General features: G+C 40.2%; 1 protein-coding gene across 1 annotated transcript in view; it reads right to left on the bottom strand.

Annotated features, from left to right (window-relative positions):
• Positions 1-2,895: 2,895 nt before the first annotated feature.
• Positions 2,896-17,509, bottom strand: part of rnf19b (ring finger protein 19B) — a 68,346-nt gene continuing 53,732 nt past the window's right edge. The window contains exons 6-10 of the mRNA XM_023264117.3: positions 13,541-13,655; positions 11,633-11,773; positions 11,352-11,541; positions 9,423-9,557; positions 2,896-6,537 (exon numbers count right to left, since the gene is read on the bottom strand). Coding sequence (XP_023119885.2) covers positions 6,099-6,537; positions 9,423-9,557; positions 11,352-11,541; positions 11,633-11,773; positions 13,541-13,655 — 1,020 coding nt within the window. The 3' untranslated portion in view covers positions 2,896-6,098. The remainder of the gene's footprint in view (positions 6,538-9,422; positions 9,558-11,351; positions 11,542-11,632; positions 11,774-13,540; positions 13,656-17,509) is intronic.

Genomic DNA, 17,509 nt, shown 5'->3' on the forward strand with positions numbered 1-17,509 from the left:
AGCTGGCAAGACCTGATCAAACATGCAAGTGTGAAGAACCCCGAAGCCCAGAACAGCAGTCACGGCAAGGCAGGGCCAAGTCAACAGGGCATCCCTCCCCCCGGGCCGTAGGAGCCACAGGGCGGCACCCCCAGAGAGCCACCGGGGCCACCGTGAACGACGCGAACCCGGAGAACAAGAGGGAGCAGCTACCGACACCCCCAGCGCGCCCAGACCGACCCAGGTGGCCCGGGGCACGAGGACCCACCCGCCACCCAAACCCTAACCCCGCCCACCCCAGTCCCCACCAAACCCCCCACCCCACCACCCGACCCGCCCACCCCCACCCCCTCCCACACCCCCCCGAGGGGGCCAACGGCCCCACACAGCCAGGAAGCCAGACACAGGGGCCGAGCGGCCCACCGAAGGGATGGCAACCAGCCCATCACAAGGCAGGCCACCACCGGGAGCCGGCCAGAGGAAATCGGAGCCGGGACCCGATGTGAGTCCAGAGGGTAAAAATGGACAGTGTGGTGGGGCCCGGCGATGCCGACAGGGAGGCACCCCGCATACCCCCCGCACCAGGCCCCAGGCGAGCGCAGTACACCCAGGGCCCCCACTCCCCGCAATGCGCCCTGACAACCCACCAGGACAGAGCCACCACATGCCATCAGTCCGCAGTACAGCTACAGCGCCCACCAGGATGGCCAATCCAGCCCCCGCAGCCCACCAAGAGCCATCGCACCTGCCCGGACCCGTCGGGCACGCAGGAGAACCCCCCCCGACCACAGCCCCCAGGTCCCGGGGACCCCCCAGCCACAGCAACACGGATGATGGTCCACCCCCGCCACCCCATAGCCATAAGGGGGCCGGGTCCCACCAGCGAGGCCATATTGGTGAAATCCCCCCCATTACTCCCTGTTAATATGTCTCCCAATCCCAGACTGGAGACATTATCCCTGCACCGTGATAGTGTAACCCTGAGTGTCATGTGGTGCATTAAAAGTGGGGAGGCTGGGCGAGGCGTCCAGGGGGCGGGCCAGAGGACCACAGAGGATGGCTACTCTGCAGCCTACCCTGGCCCAAGTTCCCCGAGCCGTCCCAGACCTACCCCCAAGGTGTGAGTGTGTGTGGTGCATTAAAAAGAAATTAGAGAGCAGGGGAGGCAAGCAAGAGGGTGATGGGGAAGAGACAAGGCCGTAGAGCCCTGCCATCCGCCCCACCACAGAGCCCATCACTCCTGCCCCCACCTGCTCTCAGGGCCCTAACTGTCATGTCCCTATATGTGCCTAAGAGTAACTATATACAGTGACGTGTGAAGTATGTGAAGTGACAAACTTTGATATATAGTGAATTTTGATTTGATAAAAACGTTTCGTCTGACTAAAAATCACGCAGACAGAAGAGAAAAAAGACAGTGAGAAATTGTGTAGAAACGTTAATCGTGAATTTTTACTGTTTCTATGTTGTTGTTTTTTTTTTTTTACATTTTACCATAAATTGCTATGTACAGAATTATTCATTACTTTTCTCAGTAATCAGTGGTCAAGCTTTATTTTGCCATCACAGCATGGTTCATTTAACTGCTCATTCAGTCAGTCAGACTTTATTTGTGTTGTGTTTTTGATAAAAATAAAATGTAACATCAAGTCTTGTCTTGTTGGAGAGCAAATCTTCTCCAAGTTTCAGTTTGTCATGTTTCCTCCAGGACTTCTCTATACTTTACTGCATTCATTTTACCTTCTACCTCAGAGGCCTTCCAGGGCCTGTTGCTAAGAAACATCCGCACATCATGATGCTACCACCACCGTGTTTCCCATCATGATGCTGCCACCACCTTGCTTCACCTCATGATGCTGCCCCACCGTGTTTCCCATCATGATGCTGCCACCACCTTGCTTCACAGTGTGGATTGTGCGTTTGTGATGATGTGCAGTGTTTATTATCTCCAAAACATAGCATTTAGTCTAATGGCCTAAAGGCTCCATTTTGGTCTCATCAGAACAAAGAAGCTTTTTCCAGTTGACTTCAGAGTCTCCTTTATGTCTTCTGAAAATCCCTAGTCCAGACTTAATATGAGATTTTTCCAATAGTGTCTTTGTCTCCTATAAAGCTTTAACTGGTGAAGAACAGACAACAGTTTCTCCCATTTCAGCCCTGAAGCTTGTAACTCCTTCAGAGGAGTCATAGGTGTCTTGGTGGCCTCACTCACTAGTCTCTTTCTTGCTCGGTCTCTCATTTTTTAAAGATGACCTGCTCTCGGCAGATTTAGACATTTACCATATTCCTTTAATATCTTAATGATGAATTTAACTGGACTACAGTGGACAAATTGTAAATGTTCTTGTATCATCCTCTGACTGACGCTTTTCAAAAACCTTTTCACAGAGTTTCTTGTAGTGTTCTTTAGTCTTCATGGTGTAGTTCTATCCAGGAGTTCTGATTCACCAGTGACTGGACCTTCCAGATACAGGAGTCTTTATACTACAATCACTGAGACACATTCATTGCACTGAGATGATCTTTAATTAACTGCATGACTTTTAGAACCAACTGGCTGCACCTGATGTTGATTCTGTGAGTCACTTTAAAAGGAGGTAAATACTTGCACAGTTATATTTGTAATTAACTGACAATATTTTGTAGAAATCTGTTTTCGCTTTGACATGAAAGAGCCTTTTTTGGCTAAATTCTTGGTTTTAAAAAAAAGCCAAATTGACCATGACAAAAGCAATAGAAAATTAAAATGCCCAGCAGGTTTTAATGGTTTTTACATGAACAGTACTTATAATGTTATTAGCTACATGTGTGCTTCAGAAGTCGAAATGTTTCCTGTAATATTTGACTTTTTAGCTTCACTCTTTTGCTCATCAGTGATTTCAGGTGTGACACAGTTATTAAAAGACATTTCAATCCTTGTTTTGGTGCAACATCAGATTGTGTTTATTTATTTTTCCTCAAAAGGTCCACAAGTTGTCTTTCACAGTCCTGCATGTACAACCCCACATAAGATCAGGGGCTTCAACAGTGACAGGAGATACACAAACAGTATAATAACACTTAAATATTGCTATCTATATACTCTAAACCTTTTTTCAAATAAAGACAGGACCACCTGTGTTCCTAAAAGGACACTTTCCGTCCGTCATTCACACTCTTTCAGGAAGTTTCGGGTTTCCGTCCGTGGTACGTTCGTGTTTCCTCACAGGCAGGCAGGCAGAAACTAGTGATAAGTGTAGACCAAACGAAGCACTGCCAAGTCACATAAGCAGCTAAATCCATAAAGCTACTCTGAGATGAGAAAGGTTCCCCAGAGTCGTTTCCTCACAGGTTAAAGGAACAACCTAGTGGGAACCTTTTCAAACAGAAGCACGGAGGTGATACAAAGCTAAGAAACAAGTCAGGCAATGATTACGAAGAGCTTATCGGCATCAAAATTCAAAGTGTTTGGCTCCAAAATGACACGTCCAAACTGGTAAAAAGGATTAGTAGAACATAAATTAAGAGGAGAAAATATAAAATAAGTACAGTCCTTGCATCACAGAATTGATAAAAACACCTTTAAGTTAAAAATACTGAGTGATAAACCAGAAAATGCGAAAAAGGTTTTGGAGCCAAACTCTTGTTAGTTACATCCAACATAAAGGCCCTCTGGTAGGTGATTTATTTTGGTTGTACCACAGACTTTTGTAAGCAACCGAAGTTAAAAATTCAGCAACAGATGGGGAATAGCGACAAAAAAAAGATAAATAAAGATAAATTCAGATAAAGTGCACAAGTGCTCATTCAACAAACGAAGTGGGACACAGAAATACATTCATCAGGAGTCCATTCATTCACACAAACACCACGTCCAGGTGGGTCGGACAGAAACCAGAACCACAGAAAACCACAAAGAACCAGCAAAAACAAAAGAGCCGGCTGTGTGTCGTCATGTTGGTCAGCAGAGTCGATAAGGCAGCCAACCGTCAAACACCAACCGGGTCACATGACGCACGACAGAAACAAACAGGAAGTTCTGACAGCGACGACCAGATTCATCAAGTTTTATCCCAGCTCTGACACAAATATCCATCCAGAGGTGAAGCGTTTTTAAAAAGTACGACTATTTTTAGGTCAAATATTCCAAACAAATGTGATGTTTTCTGTCATATATGTATTTATTTATGCTTCTATCAGTTTATTTATTTATTCTATGTGAGTTGTTTGGTCTATTTAACATTTTATCTTTTTATTTTGCACTTTTATTCTGAAGAGTTGCTCTAAAATGTGGCTGTGCAGGAATTCTATAAAACAATAAACTGCATTTCTTTAAGTTTAGGGCTCTTAAACAACTAAAATAAGTCCATTTTAGCTAATTTCTCATAATTTCCTGATATTTTTTGTAAAAACAGCGTATCAGTTACTCCATATATTAATCAGTAATAGGAAATATTATCATTAATCGCAGCCTTGTTGATCAAAAAAGTATTTCATACATTACTGACAGCAATAATTTACAATTCATAACAAACATCTTAAGATCCAAAGTCCTCTTACTGGCGTTTTCCAGAGCTTTCATCCACATCTAAAGGGTTTTCTTCAGTTGTCATAATGAGATTTGTCAACTAGAATGTGGCTGAAAGCTCTGGAAATAAAAGTCATTAAGTGTTTATATTACGTCACTGTAAAATCAAAAACTGTTTATAAAATATACAGATTAAAAAACAACCATTAAGTCGACTTGAACTAGAATATAGTGCCTGTTCATGTTTTTTTTTATTAGATCTAAAATTTAAATAGAAATGAGGCATCTTTTCTGTGAAAACGTATGTATTCATATTTTATTTATTTTACTGTTTTAATGTGTTACCTTAAATACATTTTATTTTTCAGAGTGCAGACGTTTGAGGCCTCTAGAAGGTGACCGTGTTGCTTAAAGGATTCATGCAAAACTCTCTTAAAGATAAGTGAGGTTATAATTACAGAAACCAGCTCTCTGAAAACCAGCAGGACTTTTTGGTTTCTGCATTTTTTTGAGATTTATATTATTTTTTAACTGATTTGCACTTACAAACATGGGAAGAAGCTTTGAAAGTGAACTTATTTGTTAGTTTTCTGCACATTTTTATGGCTTTATTTATGAGTTTTTGTGTGTGAACGTGGTGGAGACAAATTAAATAAACTGTTGTGAACGTTATAATGTTTTAAATAAAAATCCTCCTCTTGTTTTTATTCTGGTAGACAAACATGTTCTAACTTCTAAAGTGGACGTGTCGTCTACTGAAGTGATAAAAGCTCATTTGATGCAGATTTGTGCAGAGCACTCAAACAAACCTGTCCTTCACTGAGTAAATACTATAAAATGGCTTTTTTCAGTGCATCTCTCCACAGCTTTTTCTGTGTTTCTGTCAGAACTCCGTGGTTCATTTCTGCAGCTTCCTTCTGTCTCTGTGTCCGTCCTCCTTTAACTCTGTGCAGGAAAAGTGAGATTCAAGTGCAGCTTCGTCCTCTAAAGTAAACTTTCACTTTCACCAGTGTAACAGAAACTCGCTGCCTTTTAAACCTTCCACACAGGGAACGGCTCATGCAGACTCATGCACACGGTAAATAATACAATTTCAAGGTCGTCTGAATATAAATAGAGGAGAAAAGGAAAATAAAGCCACGATAGTCGAGTACAAAGTCCACATTCACTCACACACCGTTAAAAACATCCTCTTTGTCCTCAGCAAACATCTGTTCTCCCAACAGTCCTCTTCTCTCTGCTGTGCTTGGTGACGCTTCACCTTGTTTCAGAATTTTGCAAATTTTCAGTTTTTGTGGAAAATTTGTACCTCTTGTGTTTTTTTTCTCTTTTTTTTTGCTTAGGTAGCCAAGGCATTTTGCACCGAGGAGTAAACATAAATCATCATCTTATAAATCTCAGAGGTAGAGCCCTGACAATTTGCTCAGAGAGGAGATTGGCAGGTAGATAGATACGACAGACTGACAAAGTAAACCGACGCTGTCTGTGTTTAAGACGAGTAAGTCTGTGAGTCGCAGAAGCAGCAAACGAGAGAAAAGAAAAGCTGTGAAGTTTGGGAGAGTTTCAACGTAAATGTTCGGGGTTTTGTGCAATCCTGAGAGCTGCTGTTCTCTCAGACGTAGAGGATGACGTTGCTGTCTGCGGGACAGTGAAGGCCTTCGGTGGACGGGTTCAGGGCTCGGCAGGACGGCTGCTGGCCGGCCGCCGGGTGGCAGCTCTTCGGGTGAGGCGAGTCGCAGTCGTCCGACGTGAGCTCGGCGATGTCGTCCGACTGAGTGTCCGACATCTCCAGGTCGCTCCTGATGCTCTCCGGCTGGGCCAGAGTCACGTCTCGGAGCCCCTCCCTGATGGACGCCCCCGGCGACAGGCCCAGCGCCGAGCCCGACAAGGCCCCGCCCCTTCTGGAGCTGCAGTCCTGAGGCTCCTCCCCTCCGGAGGCGGTCGCCATGGCAGCGGAGCCGGGACGCGGGGTTAGGTCCTCTTCGCTGGTCAGGCAGAGATGGCTGGGTTTGGTCTCAATGTCCACCTGGATCTCCAGGTTGGTGCACTCCCTGTAGAGACACAGAGCTTAAGAGGTCAGCCGACGGATGGTTTCTACCATTTTTACAATTTTTTAGCTAAACACAAAACTGTTTTCTTAGATTACTTCATTTTCAGCATTTATACTCGGTTAAGATTCAGTGACAAGTGAAATATGTAAAAATATGTCTAAAAAAACTGAAGTATTCAATGAACAGATTCCTTTTAAATTCTGAATGTAATAAAAGATTTATGGAGTTAAAGTCCACTTACTGGCTTTTTTTTATAATACGTTTATTTACACTACCGGTCAAAAATGTGTCTGGTCACTCAGACGATTTCATATTGTCCATGAAAACTCACACTTTTATTCATGTGCTAACATAACTGCACAAGGGTTTTCTAACCATCAATGAGCCTTTCAACACCATTAGCTAACACAATGTAGCATTAGAACACAGGAGTGATGGTTGCTGGAAATGTTCCTCTGTACCTCTATGGAGATATTCCATTAAAAATCAGCTGTTTCCAGCTAGAATAGTCATTTACCACATTAATAATGTCTACACTGGATTTATCATTCATTTAATGCTATCTTCAATGAAAAACAATGCTTTTCTTTCCAAAATATGGACATTTCTAAGTGATAGAACTTTTGAACGGTAGTGTATTTTTAAAAAAAATTAAATATTCCCTGAAAAGACGCCTAATTTCCTTTTAAATTCTGAATGTAATAAGATGTTTTAAGGGGTTAAAGTTCACCTACTGGCTTTTTTATATGTATTTTTTTATTTACACTCTTCAGTTTCACAGTGACATTTACACTGACTGGCAATTTAATAATATTTCAATCAGATTTTTCAGCTTTACCTTGCCATAATATACCCTTACAGGCTTTTTCCAGAGCTTTCAGTTACATTCTACATCCTTCCTCAGTGCATTGAGTGAATCAGTTGTCAGCAACTTGATAAATCTCATTATGGAAGAAAACTGTGACATGTGGATGAAAGCTCTGGACAAAGCTAGTATGAGGACTCTGAATCTGAAGATGTTACTCTGGTAGTTTCTAGTATGTATTGTAAGAGGATCATGATTAAGCTTCTGTGTGTTTAGTATCTATAATTATCTATGAGTCATATGACAGATCACTATAAAAAATAGACAACCCTCTCAGATACCACGATAGCAAAAAACCTTGAAGAACACAACACTATGTAATGGAGACATGTATCCTGTTCTAATTTTGACAAACTTGCAATAAAATCTGCTCAGATCAAGTCATTATTTACACAGAAAAACATCCTTATCTATATCAAACAAACCAACATTACTATTTAAACAAATCCCATGCACATGTTGTCAAGAAATAAGTGGAAAAACAAGACTTCCTTTAACTGCAGCTGAACACAAACACATTTCACTGCCATGTGATGTGATGTAGTTTCTGTGCTGTTGAAGTCTAAGTAAAGCTGCTCATCATGTTGAGGACCTGTGCAGTTTTAGGAGACAACAGCGCCAACCTGTCAAGTCATCGGATTAGTTCTGATTGTTTTATCTCAATGTGAGCAAGTCCAGAGCAGCAGACGGAAATAAAGCTTAGCAGATCTGAGAGGAGAGAGGGAATAGAAGGAGGAGAAGAAGAAGGAGGAGTGGAGGAAGAAGAAGAAGAAGAAGAAGGAGAAGGAGAAGGAGGAGGAAAGGGAGGAGGAGAAGAAGAAGGAGAAGAAGAAGGAGGAGAAGAAGGAGGAGAAGGAGGAGGAAAGGGAGGAGGAGAAGAAGAAGGAGAAGAAGAAGGAGGAGAAGGAGGAGGAAAGGGAGGAGGAGAAGAAGAAGGAGAAGAAGAAGGAGGAGAAGGAGGAGGAAAGGGAGGAGGAGAAGAAGAAGGAGAAGAAGAAGGAGGAGAAGAAGAGGAAGAAGAAGTAGTAGAAGTAGCAGTAGTAGTAGTGGTAGTAGTACAAGAAGAAGAAGACTCAGAAGAAGTAGAAGTAGTAGTAGTAGCAGTAGAAGTTGTAGTAGTAGAAGAAGAAGGAGGAGGAGAACAGGAAGAAGAAGCAGTAGAAATAGTATAAGTAGTAGTAGTAACAGAAGTAGTAGTAGTTGTTGTCGTAGTAGCAGTAGTAATAGTAGTACTAGTTGTTGTTGTAGTAGTAGTAATAATAGTAATAGTAGTTGATGTTGTAGTAGCAGTAGTAATAGTAGTAGTAGTTGTTGTTGTAGTAGTAGTAATAATAGTAATAGTAGTTGATGTTGTAGTAGTAGTAGTAATAGTAGTTGTTGTTATATTAGTAGTAGTAATAGTAGTAATAGTAGTTGTTGTTATAGTAGTAGTAGTAATAATAGTAATAGTAGTAGTAGTTGTTGTTGTAGTAGCAGTAATAATAGTAATAGTAGTTGATGTTGTAGTAGTAGTAGTAGTTGTTGCTGTAGTAGTAGTAATAATAGTAATAGTAGTTGCTGTTATAGTAGTAGCAGTAATAATAGTAATAGTAGTAGTAGTAATAGTAGTAGTAGTTGTTGTTATAGTAGTAGTAGTAATAATAGTAATAGTAGTTGTTGCTGTAGTAGCAGTAATAATAGTAGTAGTAATAGTAGTAGTAGTAATAGTAGTAGTAGTTGTTGTTATAGTAGTAGTAGTAATAATAGTAATAGTAGTTGTTGCTGTAGTAGCAGTAATAATAGTAGTAGTAATAGTAGTAGTAGTAATAGTAGTAGTAGTTGTTGCTGTAGTAGCAGTAATAATAGTAATAGTAGTTGTTGTTATAGTAGTAGTAGTAATAGTAGTAGTAGTAGTTGTTATAGTAGTAGTAGTAATAATAGTAGTAGTAGTTGTTATAGTAGTAGTAGTAATAATAGTAGTAGTAGTTGTTGTTTCAGCAGCAGAAGAAGTAGAATCACAATAAGAGGAGTCGTTCCTCACCTGTCAGGTAGAGTGTAGGAGGAGATGATGGATCCGGCCATTCCTCGGGTGCTGGCGCAGTCACTTCCTGCTCCCAGACTTCCTGTCTCTCTCTGGGCCGATTCTTTAGCGAGTTCTCCTGCTTGGACCTCCAGTCTGGAGCAACACAAACACTCTGATCAGAACACTGAGACTCAACAAAGACAAAAACTTTCACACAGATCATGAAACAGTATATTCTACGAAACAACTGTTGCTAGTGTGCTAGCTTATAGCTAAACCCCAACAAAATCAATTTTAGATTCATTGGTTTACTGGTTTCTGACTGAAACTAATGTAACAAACATTTGAACATTTAACAACACTTAAGGGAGATATATATTTTCATTTGAGTGAAAGAGTCATTTTAATGATTACGTTTAAAGATAAAGACATGAATGTGGGCTGTGGTCTAAACGTTCTGAGATGAACAGATGAACATATAACTGTGCTATCAATGCTAGGACCTCTGTTCCACGTGTTTTTGTGACCACTGATAGAGGCACGTTTGGGATTTCTCCACAGACTTAGAACTTTCACAGAGAGCAAAGATCACATTCTGTCAGTCAGCAGCTGGATGATCAAACTTCCATGTAGAGGATCATCACTGCTGCCCATCCTGAGAGGAAATAGCAGCTCTTACAGTGGAGGAACTGCAGCCTCCAAGATCGGAGAAGGAACACCATGATTTTTTCAACATTCAGGTGGTTGTACACTGTGAATTAACCTTCCAGAGTTCTACAGGTTCTACTGTAACATTCTGAGATCTCTGAGGTCAAATTTTCAGTGCAAACAGCCTGAACTGTGGCGTGATGGCATGTAGATGCTCCAATGCATTCTAGCACGGTGATTATGCACCATTTTTTTGGCCACAACAAAACAACCATCATATCTGCTAAACTTGTCTCCCTGCAACTTCTTACTTTTTCTCCAAAATGAAATATAAGGTCAAGAGTTTTCATTTTGACACAGTGGAGAAGGTCCAGCGTCTGTCACCAACTGTGTTTGATATGTTCAAATAACAGAACTTCCAGGAAGCAGCATCCTCGTGCAGGAGCGCTGGGAGCAGAGCGTCGCTGCACGAGGATGCTGCTTCAGCAAGTTGAAGTCAGACATGGTTTTGAATGTAATACATATAATATTGTTTTTAGTTTCCCATTTCTTAGTCTGACTCAGCAGATGTAGATTGCTGAGTCACTGACTCTCATTGTGGGCTTATGTCAGGTGGTTTACTCCTCGCCTTCTGCTATCTACATTGTGTTTTCAAAAATTACTTTGCAATGAGACACAACAACAACAACCTCCGAGCAGCAAACTACCATGATGGAAATTTCAGGTTTTGCTGAGGATTTAGGTAGCCCAGCTAGTTCTTCCCAGTAAATGATCAATATTTATCCATTATCTATACACCATTTAGTACTCATTAGGAGTTTATCCCAGCTGACTTAGGGTGAAGGCAGGAGACACCCTGGACAGATCACCAGTCTATCACAGGGCTACATATAGAGACACACAATCACACTCCCATTCACACCTACGGACAATTTAGAATCATCAATAAACCTCAGCAAGTTTTTGGAGAGTGGGAGCCGGAGTCCACGGAGAAAACCCACACATGCACCAGGAGAACATGCAAACTCCATGCAGAAAGATCCCAGGTCCAGGTCAGGATGTGAACCAGGGATCTTCTAGCTGTGAGGTGACAGTGCTAACCACCAAGCCACTGTGTAGCCTTCAGTTATCAATATATGCACATAAATTCTCCACCAATACTTTCAAATAAATTCCACCAAAGCCACATCCTTCGCTTAACTCCGCCCAAGACAAATCTGATTGGTTAAAGAAATACAACCAGCCAGAATGTTTTTTCCCGTACAGCAGAATGATGATGAGACTAAACATATCTTGTACCTGCTGTACTTGCTGGTCCGAGTCCCCAGAGCTCCTCCAGCCAGGGTGTTGAAGTGGGGGGTGTCGCCCAGGGCCCCAGGGGCCACAGAGAGCCCCTCGCTGGGGGAGGTGGTGCTCAGACCGCTGACCGCCCCGTCCAGGCTGCTCTCACCCAGGCTCGGAGACTTTAGAGCTCGCCAGGCGTCGGCCACTGCAGGACCAGACGGAGAACGATCATTAGAGCGGATTTAAACTTTAAAGATCCAGTCACTTACAACCTGATCAGTGTCCCGTCTGCTCACCTGTGATTGGTCCATCGTCCTCGTCGAAGTCGATGCGAACGCCGCGTCCCTTCCCTCTGCTGACGCCACAGCCGCCTCCTCTGCACAGAGAGATGGGAACGACGCCGTAGACGTAGGCCAACATGATGGGAACGCCGATACCTGGAGACAGAAACACACACAGGTTCAATGTAACCTGATTTACTGGACTTCATGGAGGTCGCTCAAGATCAAACACCGTGGACAATCAGTTTAAGAAAATGGAGATTCATTCTGTCTCTAGATTAGTTTTTAATAGATTTTCTGCTCCACCTGCATTCAAGATTCAAGACTTTTTATTTGCCATTTGTGCGCAAACAGACAGTCTAGGCACACAGATGTCTGCAGGGCTCTCTTGGAGTCAAGTAAATAAATGAAAAATAAAATAAACACACATCAAAATAGGAAACTGCTCTTTACCTGTCCTACCCACTAGATTTGTCTCTGCAAATTCTTCCTCTTCCCGAAAAGAAAATTTAAGCTCGACATGTTTACATAACTGGACTTCCAGGTTACAGGAGGAAACGACTTCAACAAACTTAAGTCAGGCATGGTTTTGATTTTTATCAGTGTAGTCTTGGAACTTGCTGATTATGTTGAGTCTCCCATTTCTGGATGTAGATTGCAGGTATAAACGTGTCATCGGTGGCTTATGTCAGGCGGCCTGGCCCATATATTGTGAAATATTGCATTAAGAACCACTCTTAGATGCCCTCTTCAAGTGCAGTTTAAGTACAGTCACAGCCATAACACTAAATAAACCCTAAAAAAAGCCACTGAAAACATAGAATTGACTGATTCCATAAAAATAAGGAATTTTGAGTACTGGGTCATTTTGGTAGAATTTAGTTTTGTCAGTTTTTCTTGGAAACAATAAAGAAAAAAACATCCTTTGTATCTCTTTATCTGTCTAATGCAGCCACAGCTTTTCAAACACAAAAAAGATTTATCCACAAATATTTCATGATAATATTTGAGATTGTGTAAAATTTTAAGGGTGTCCGAAAACTTTTTTTTCCATTACTGTATCAGAGCAATAAAAGATAAAATACAAAATAAATGAATCTGAAGGTTACAAGGAATTAATAACATCCTAAATATTATCCAGGAACATGTTGGGGTTATCGCATATACTGTTCAAATTATTACTCTGTGAAGGAACACGGCAGAGTCATGTGACGATCAGCGTATGTGTGTCCGTTCGTATGTTTGTCTGTGCGCAAAATTACTCATAAATAGATTAATGGATTTGGATGAAATTTTCAGGGAAGGTCAGAAATGACACAGAGACCAAGTGATTAGATTTTGGCAGTGATGCAGCTTATAGTCTGGATCCATGGATTTGTTCAAGATTTCTGTATCATTGCCACATAGCAGCACGGCGTCACTGTAACCATGACAACAAGTGAACACTCCGACTTATCCGTTGGAAATGATACAATGACTGAGCAGCCTTGGCAGAGTACTGCGCTCTCTGAGTGCTTTTCTTGTTGTTTTTGCCATCAATGATCAATGTCACTGTGGCGGGGGAAAAAAACTATTGTAGAACCGTGTTTTGTGTGTAATGATGCTGTCAGCTCTACTGTGTCTGAAAGTAGTAGTAGTTCTGTATGATTCCAATAGAATTCGAGTTATTATGCAACAGATTAAAAGATACAAGGACGTTAAAAAAAAAAAAAAAAACAGTACGAGAATCTTTGTATTTTCTCATCTTCAGAAGATCTGCATCTTTGAATTGTGCCACAATTTGGTTTTCACTGTTCTGTTTTTTGCGTGAAAGCCGAAACTACAACACAATCTCCAGGAGATGAACGTCAGAGTGTCCAGATGTTGAGAAAACAAATAGTCTGTCCACCTTCAGAGCTTCCCAGATGTGTCGTTGTTTCTTACCGACGCTGACGGCGGCGATGACGGGCGCCGTGATGATGGACAGAGCGACGCCGCCGGTGATGGCCAAGTTCCTCCTGTGGCGAGACGTCTTCTTCAGCTCGTAGTGAGCGTGGATCTGCAGGTCGACACAAACAGGAAACACGTTACAACATGCAGACTTAGAGCTAGACGACGTGGTGATTTAGTGCTGCATTCACTACTGGTCAAAAGTTTGGGGTCATCCAGACAAATACATATTTTCCATGAAAACTCACTTTTATCCATGTGCTAACATAACTGCACAAGGGTTTTCTAATCATCAATGAGCCTTTCAACACCATTAGCTAACACAATGTAGCATTAGAACACAGGAGTGATGGTTGCTGGAAATGTTCCTCTGTACCCCTATGGAGATATTCCATTAAAAATCAGCTGTTTCCAGCTAGAATAGTCATTTACCACATTAACTATGTCTACACTGGATTTATCATTCATTTAATGTTATCTTCATTGTAAAAAAATGCTTTTCTTTCAAAAATAAGGACATTTCTAAGTGACTCCAAACTTTGGAATGGTAGTGTAAAATAAAATTCAATTAATCTAAAATGTTAAAAATGTAAATGCAGAAATCATCCATGTTTCAGGATAAATATTCAGCAGTTCCAGCTTCTTAAATGTAAATATTTACAGGTTGCTTGGTGCTTTCTGAGAATTTCACATCAATATGTTTATTAGTTGAAGCCTTAGAAAGACGACTGGCAGTAATTTAATCTAATTATTTACCATTAAAACTTCAAAATAATGAAAACAAAGCATCAAAACAACTTTATAACTAACCACATTTTTTATTCTTAATTAAATTCATTTTACAGTTGAACCTGTTACATTATGTGAATATAATTCACATCTCATTATCCATCTCTGCAGTCAGCTTTCTATTTAGTGTCTATACTACTGTATAAATATGTATTGGATTATAGAATATCTTGTGTTTTGCATTTTGATATTTACTTTTTGTTGTGCACAGAGCTTACAATGGCAATAAAAACGTTATGATTCAGAAATATTTTCAGGTTAAAGATGAAATATTTCAAAATAATGTCACAATACTTCAAGAACACCCCAATTAAAAAAAAAAAAAAAAAAGTTAATAAAATAATAACAATAGTGTATTAAGAACAATAATTAAAAAATAATAAAATAATCCAAAGTTTATAAAAGAAAAAAGTCTCAAAGCCTCTGATTACAGCTTCTAAAATGTGAATATTTCCTAGTTTATTATTATGATGATTATTATTATTTTCTAGCTTCTTTCCTCCTCTGTGACAGTAAACTGAAGACATTTTTCATCTCAGGCTGCAGGAGATCAACATTTTATACAGCAACAACCAACTGAAAACTTAACCAACAATGGAAATATTCTTTAGTTGCAGCCCAGATGTCGTCATCACCACGCTGGCACAGAAAGTAAGAAACTGTTGAAAGTTACGTTGAACTGAGCAGAAAAAATCCCCTTGTTCTGCACCTGCTGTCTTTATTTCCTCATGAGACCAAATTTCCCCAAACATTCGTCATTCTTTCATGTTTCCTTTATTCATGTGCTGTTCCACTGCTAGTAATGGAACTGAGGAGAAATCTTGTTGTATTTTAATCAAATTGAACTTAAATGAAACATCAGATTCATCTGTGGAAAATCAACTGGATGTAATTTTTGTGTTTTTGCAGAAAATAAACTTGTTAAAGCTTCACATTTGCACTTTACAACAAAACTTGTACAATGAAGCAAAAACTTCAGTTAATTTGAGCCCCTCTGAGTAAATAATAGTGAGGTTTTCCTGCAGAGATTCACTCTGAATCATCACTGATCTACACTTTAATTCATTTCTTTTAAACAGCCGTTAAAGCTTCTTTCTAAAGAACCAGATCTGAGTCATGATTTGTCACAAAGCAGCAACAAAACACTCCCAGAGGACGTTTGCATTCAGTAAATCTCTGAGTAAAGGACCACAGCTGCTCAATAAACAGCATGTTGTATCTCCAGCACACATCCAGCTCCTCTCATTTCTCAGTCTGTACGTCCTCCACTCCTCCAATCGAGTCGAACCGAGGAAGAAAACCGAGGAGAGAAGAGTCGAGACAACAGCTGTTTAACAAAACGATGCTGTTTAAAAGTGATGTCAGCTGAATGTGACGCAGCTGCATCATCTGTCTTTTGTTTTATTACAGACTAATGCTGGATTTTCTGGTTTCCTGTGCATCATCCTATCTCCTCGAGGTGTTTTTTTAAGAATCAAATCTTTCAAGCTGCTGCATTCAGACTAATTTCCAGTCAAATGTAGAAACCAAGAGGCTGAAAAAATCATAAGATGAGCCTCAGCTGTTTACCAGCTGCTAAAACCTCAAAAAAAGAGAAAATCCAAACAAAACTGTGTCCATCTGTACATAAAAACATCCTCAGAACAGAGAAATGAGACGAATGTCAGAAATCTGTAGTTTCACTTTTGTCCACAAGAGAGCGCTGCAGGACGTTAATACTACAGCCAGAATCCTTTTGAGTTTACCTTTACAATTTTTTTTTTTACAGCTTTTATTTAAATATTTCAGAAGCTTTAACAGCTGTCAGGAATATTTTTAGATAATTTAACAGCTTGCAGATGTTCTAAGGACCAAAACTGGTTTAACTCCCAAAAATTCATCTCTATGATGTCAGAGTTTTGTATTTAGAAGAAAGTAAGAATTTATTTGACTAAAAAGACGACTTTCAGTGTATCTGGGTGTGAAAGCAGCAGCTTACAGGTTTGAAATAAATAGATTTTAGCCTATTTTAACAGCAAAATAATGAAACAAACAGAAGACACGAAAACTGAGTACTGTTTCCAACGGAGAAAACAAATCTGTGACCCAAACATGAACTGGACAGGAAACAAGGAAATGAAATTCTATATTTTCAGTCACATTCACAGCTTTTAGCCCAGGAGAAATTTATCTGCAAACATTTTACTACAGCTTTTATTAAAACGCTGCAGATGTTTTGAGGACCAAAGCTGATTTAACTCCTAAAAACTCATCTCTGTGTGTCACAGTTTCAACACTGCTGAGTTTCAGTTGAATGCTTCTGACTGTGACATGATAAAACTGATTTTTATCACATGTATGGAGACAAAAGACCACTTTTAGTGAATGTGGCTGCATTTATTATTATGTTAATATTCCATTTATTATAGCTTTAATTCAAATATTGCAGATGTTCTAAGGACCAAAACTGGTTTAATTATTTTAAAAACTCATCTCTGTGTATCAGAGTTTCATATTTAGAGTTTTTTTTTCCATGAAAATGATCCCTTCATGCATTTAAACAGCTCAGATGTAATTCTACACTGCAGCTTCCTCAGAATGTTCCATTTATTTTACTTCCGACATGCAATACTGTAGATTTTAGTCCAATTTAACGGCCAAAAACAAGAAAAAGCACAATCTCAAGCTGCTAAACAAACAAAGCTGTGACCTAAAAATGCAAACAGAAGGAAATAATCTCACTATTCCAGGTCTCATTCACTGTTTTTAGCCCAGGAGAAACTCTTCCTCTGGCTTTTATAAAGCTTTTATGAAGACATTTGGTTTAATATTCAGATAGTGTGAAACTCTGCAGATGTTCTAATGACCTGAATTTGGCAACACATCTGAAGCTCCACGTTTAAACAGAAACTATTTCAGCCCAACCTGAAAGCCGTTCCTGTCATTTCTAGAAAAGCTGTGACGTTGAGTTAAATGGAGGACTGCGGCCTGAAAGTGACTGACATGTTGTAAGTTCCAGATAACCGGCGGGTTGTGAAAGACGCTTGTAGACTGTTAGAGCGTTGGGTTTGTGAAGATAAAGAATTAAAGATTAAAAAGAGTTTCTCAGTGTAAAGATGAAAGTAAATGTTTGTTGGTATCAGTTGCACCTCCAGTGTTTGTAGTGTCAGATAAGAGTTCATGAAGACGTCACTA

Source organism: Amphiprion ocellaris, chromosome 15 (assembly GCF_022539595.1).
Source record: "Amphiprion ocellaris isolate individual 3 ecotype Okinawa chromosome 15, ASM2253959v1, whole genome shotgun sequence".
Lineage (NCBI taxonomy): Eukaryota > Metazoa > Chordata > Actinopteri > Pomacentridae > Amphiprion > Amphiprion ocellaris.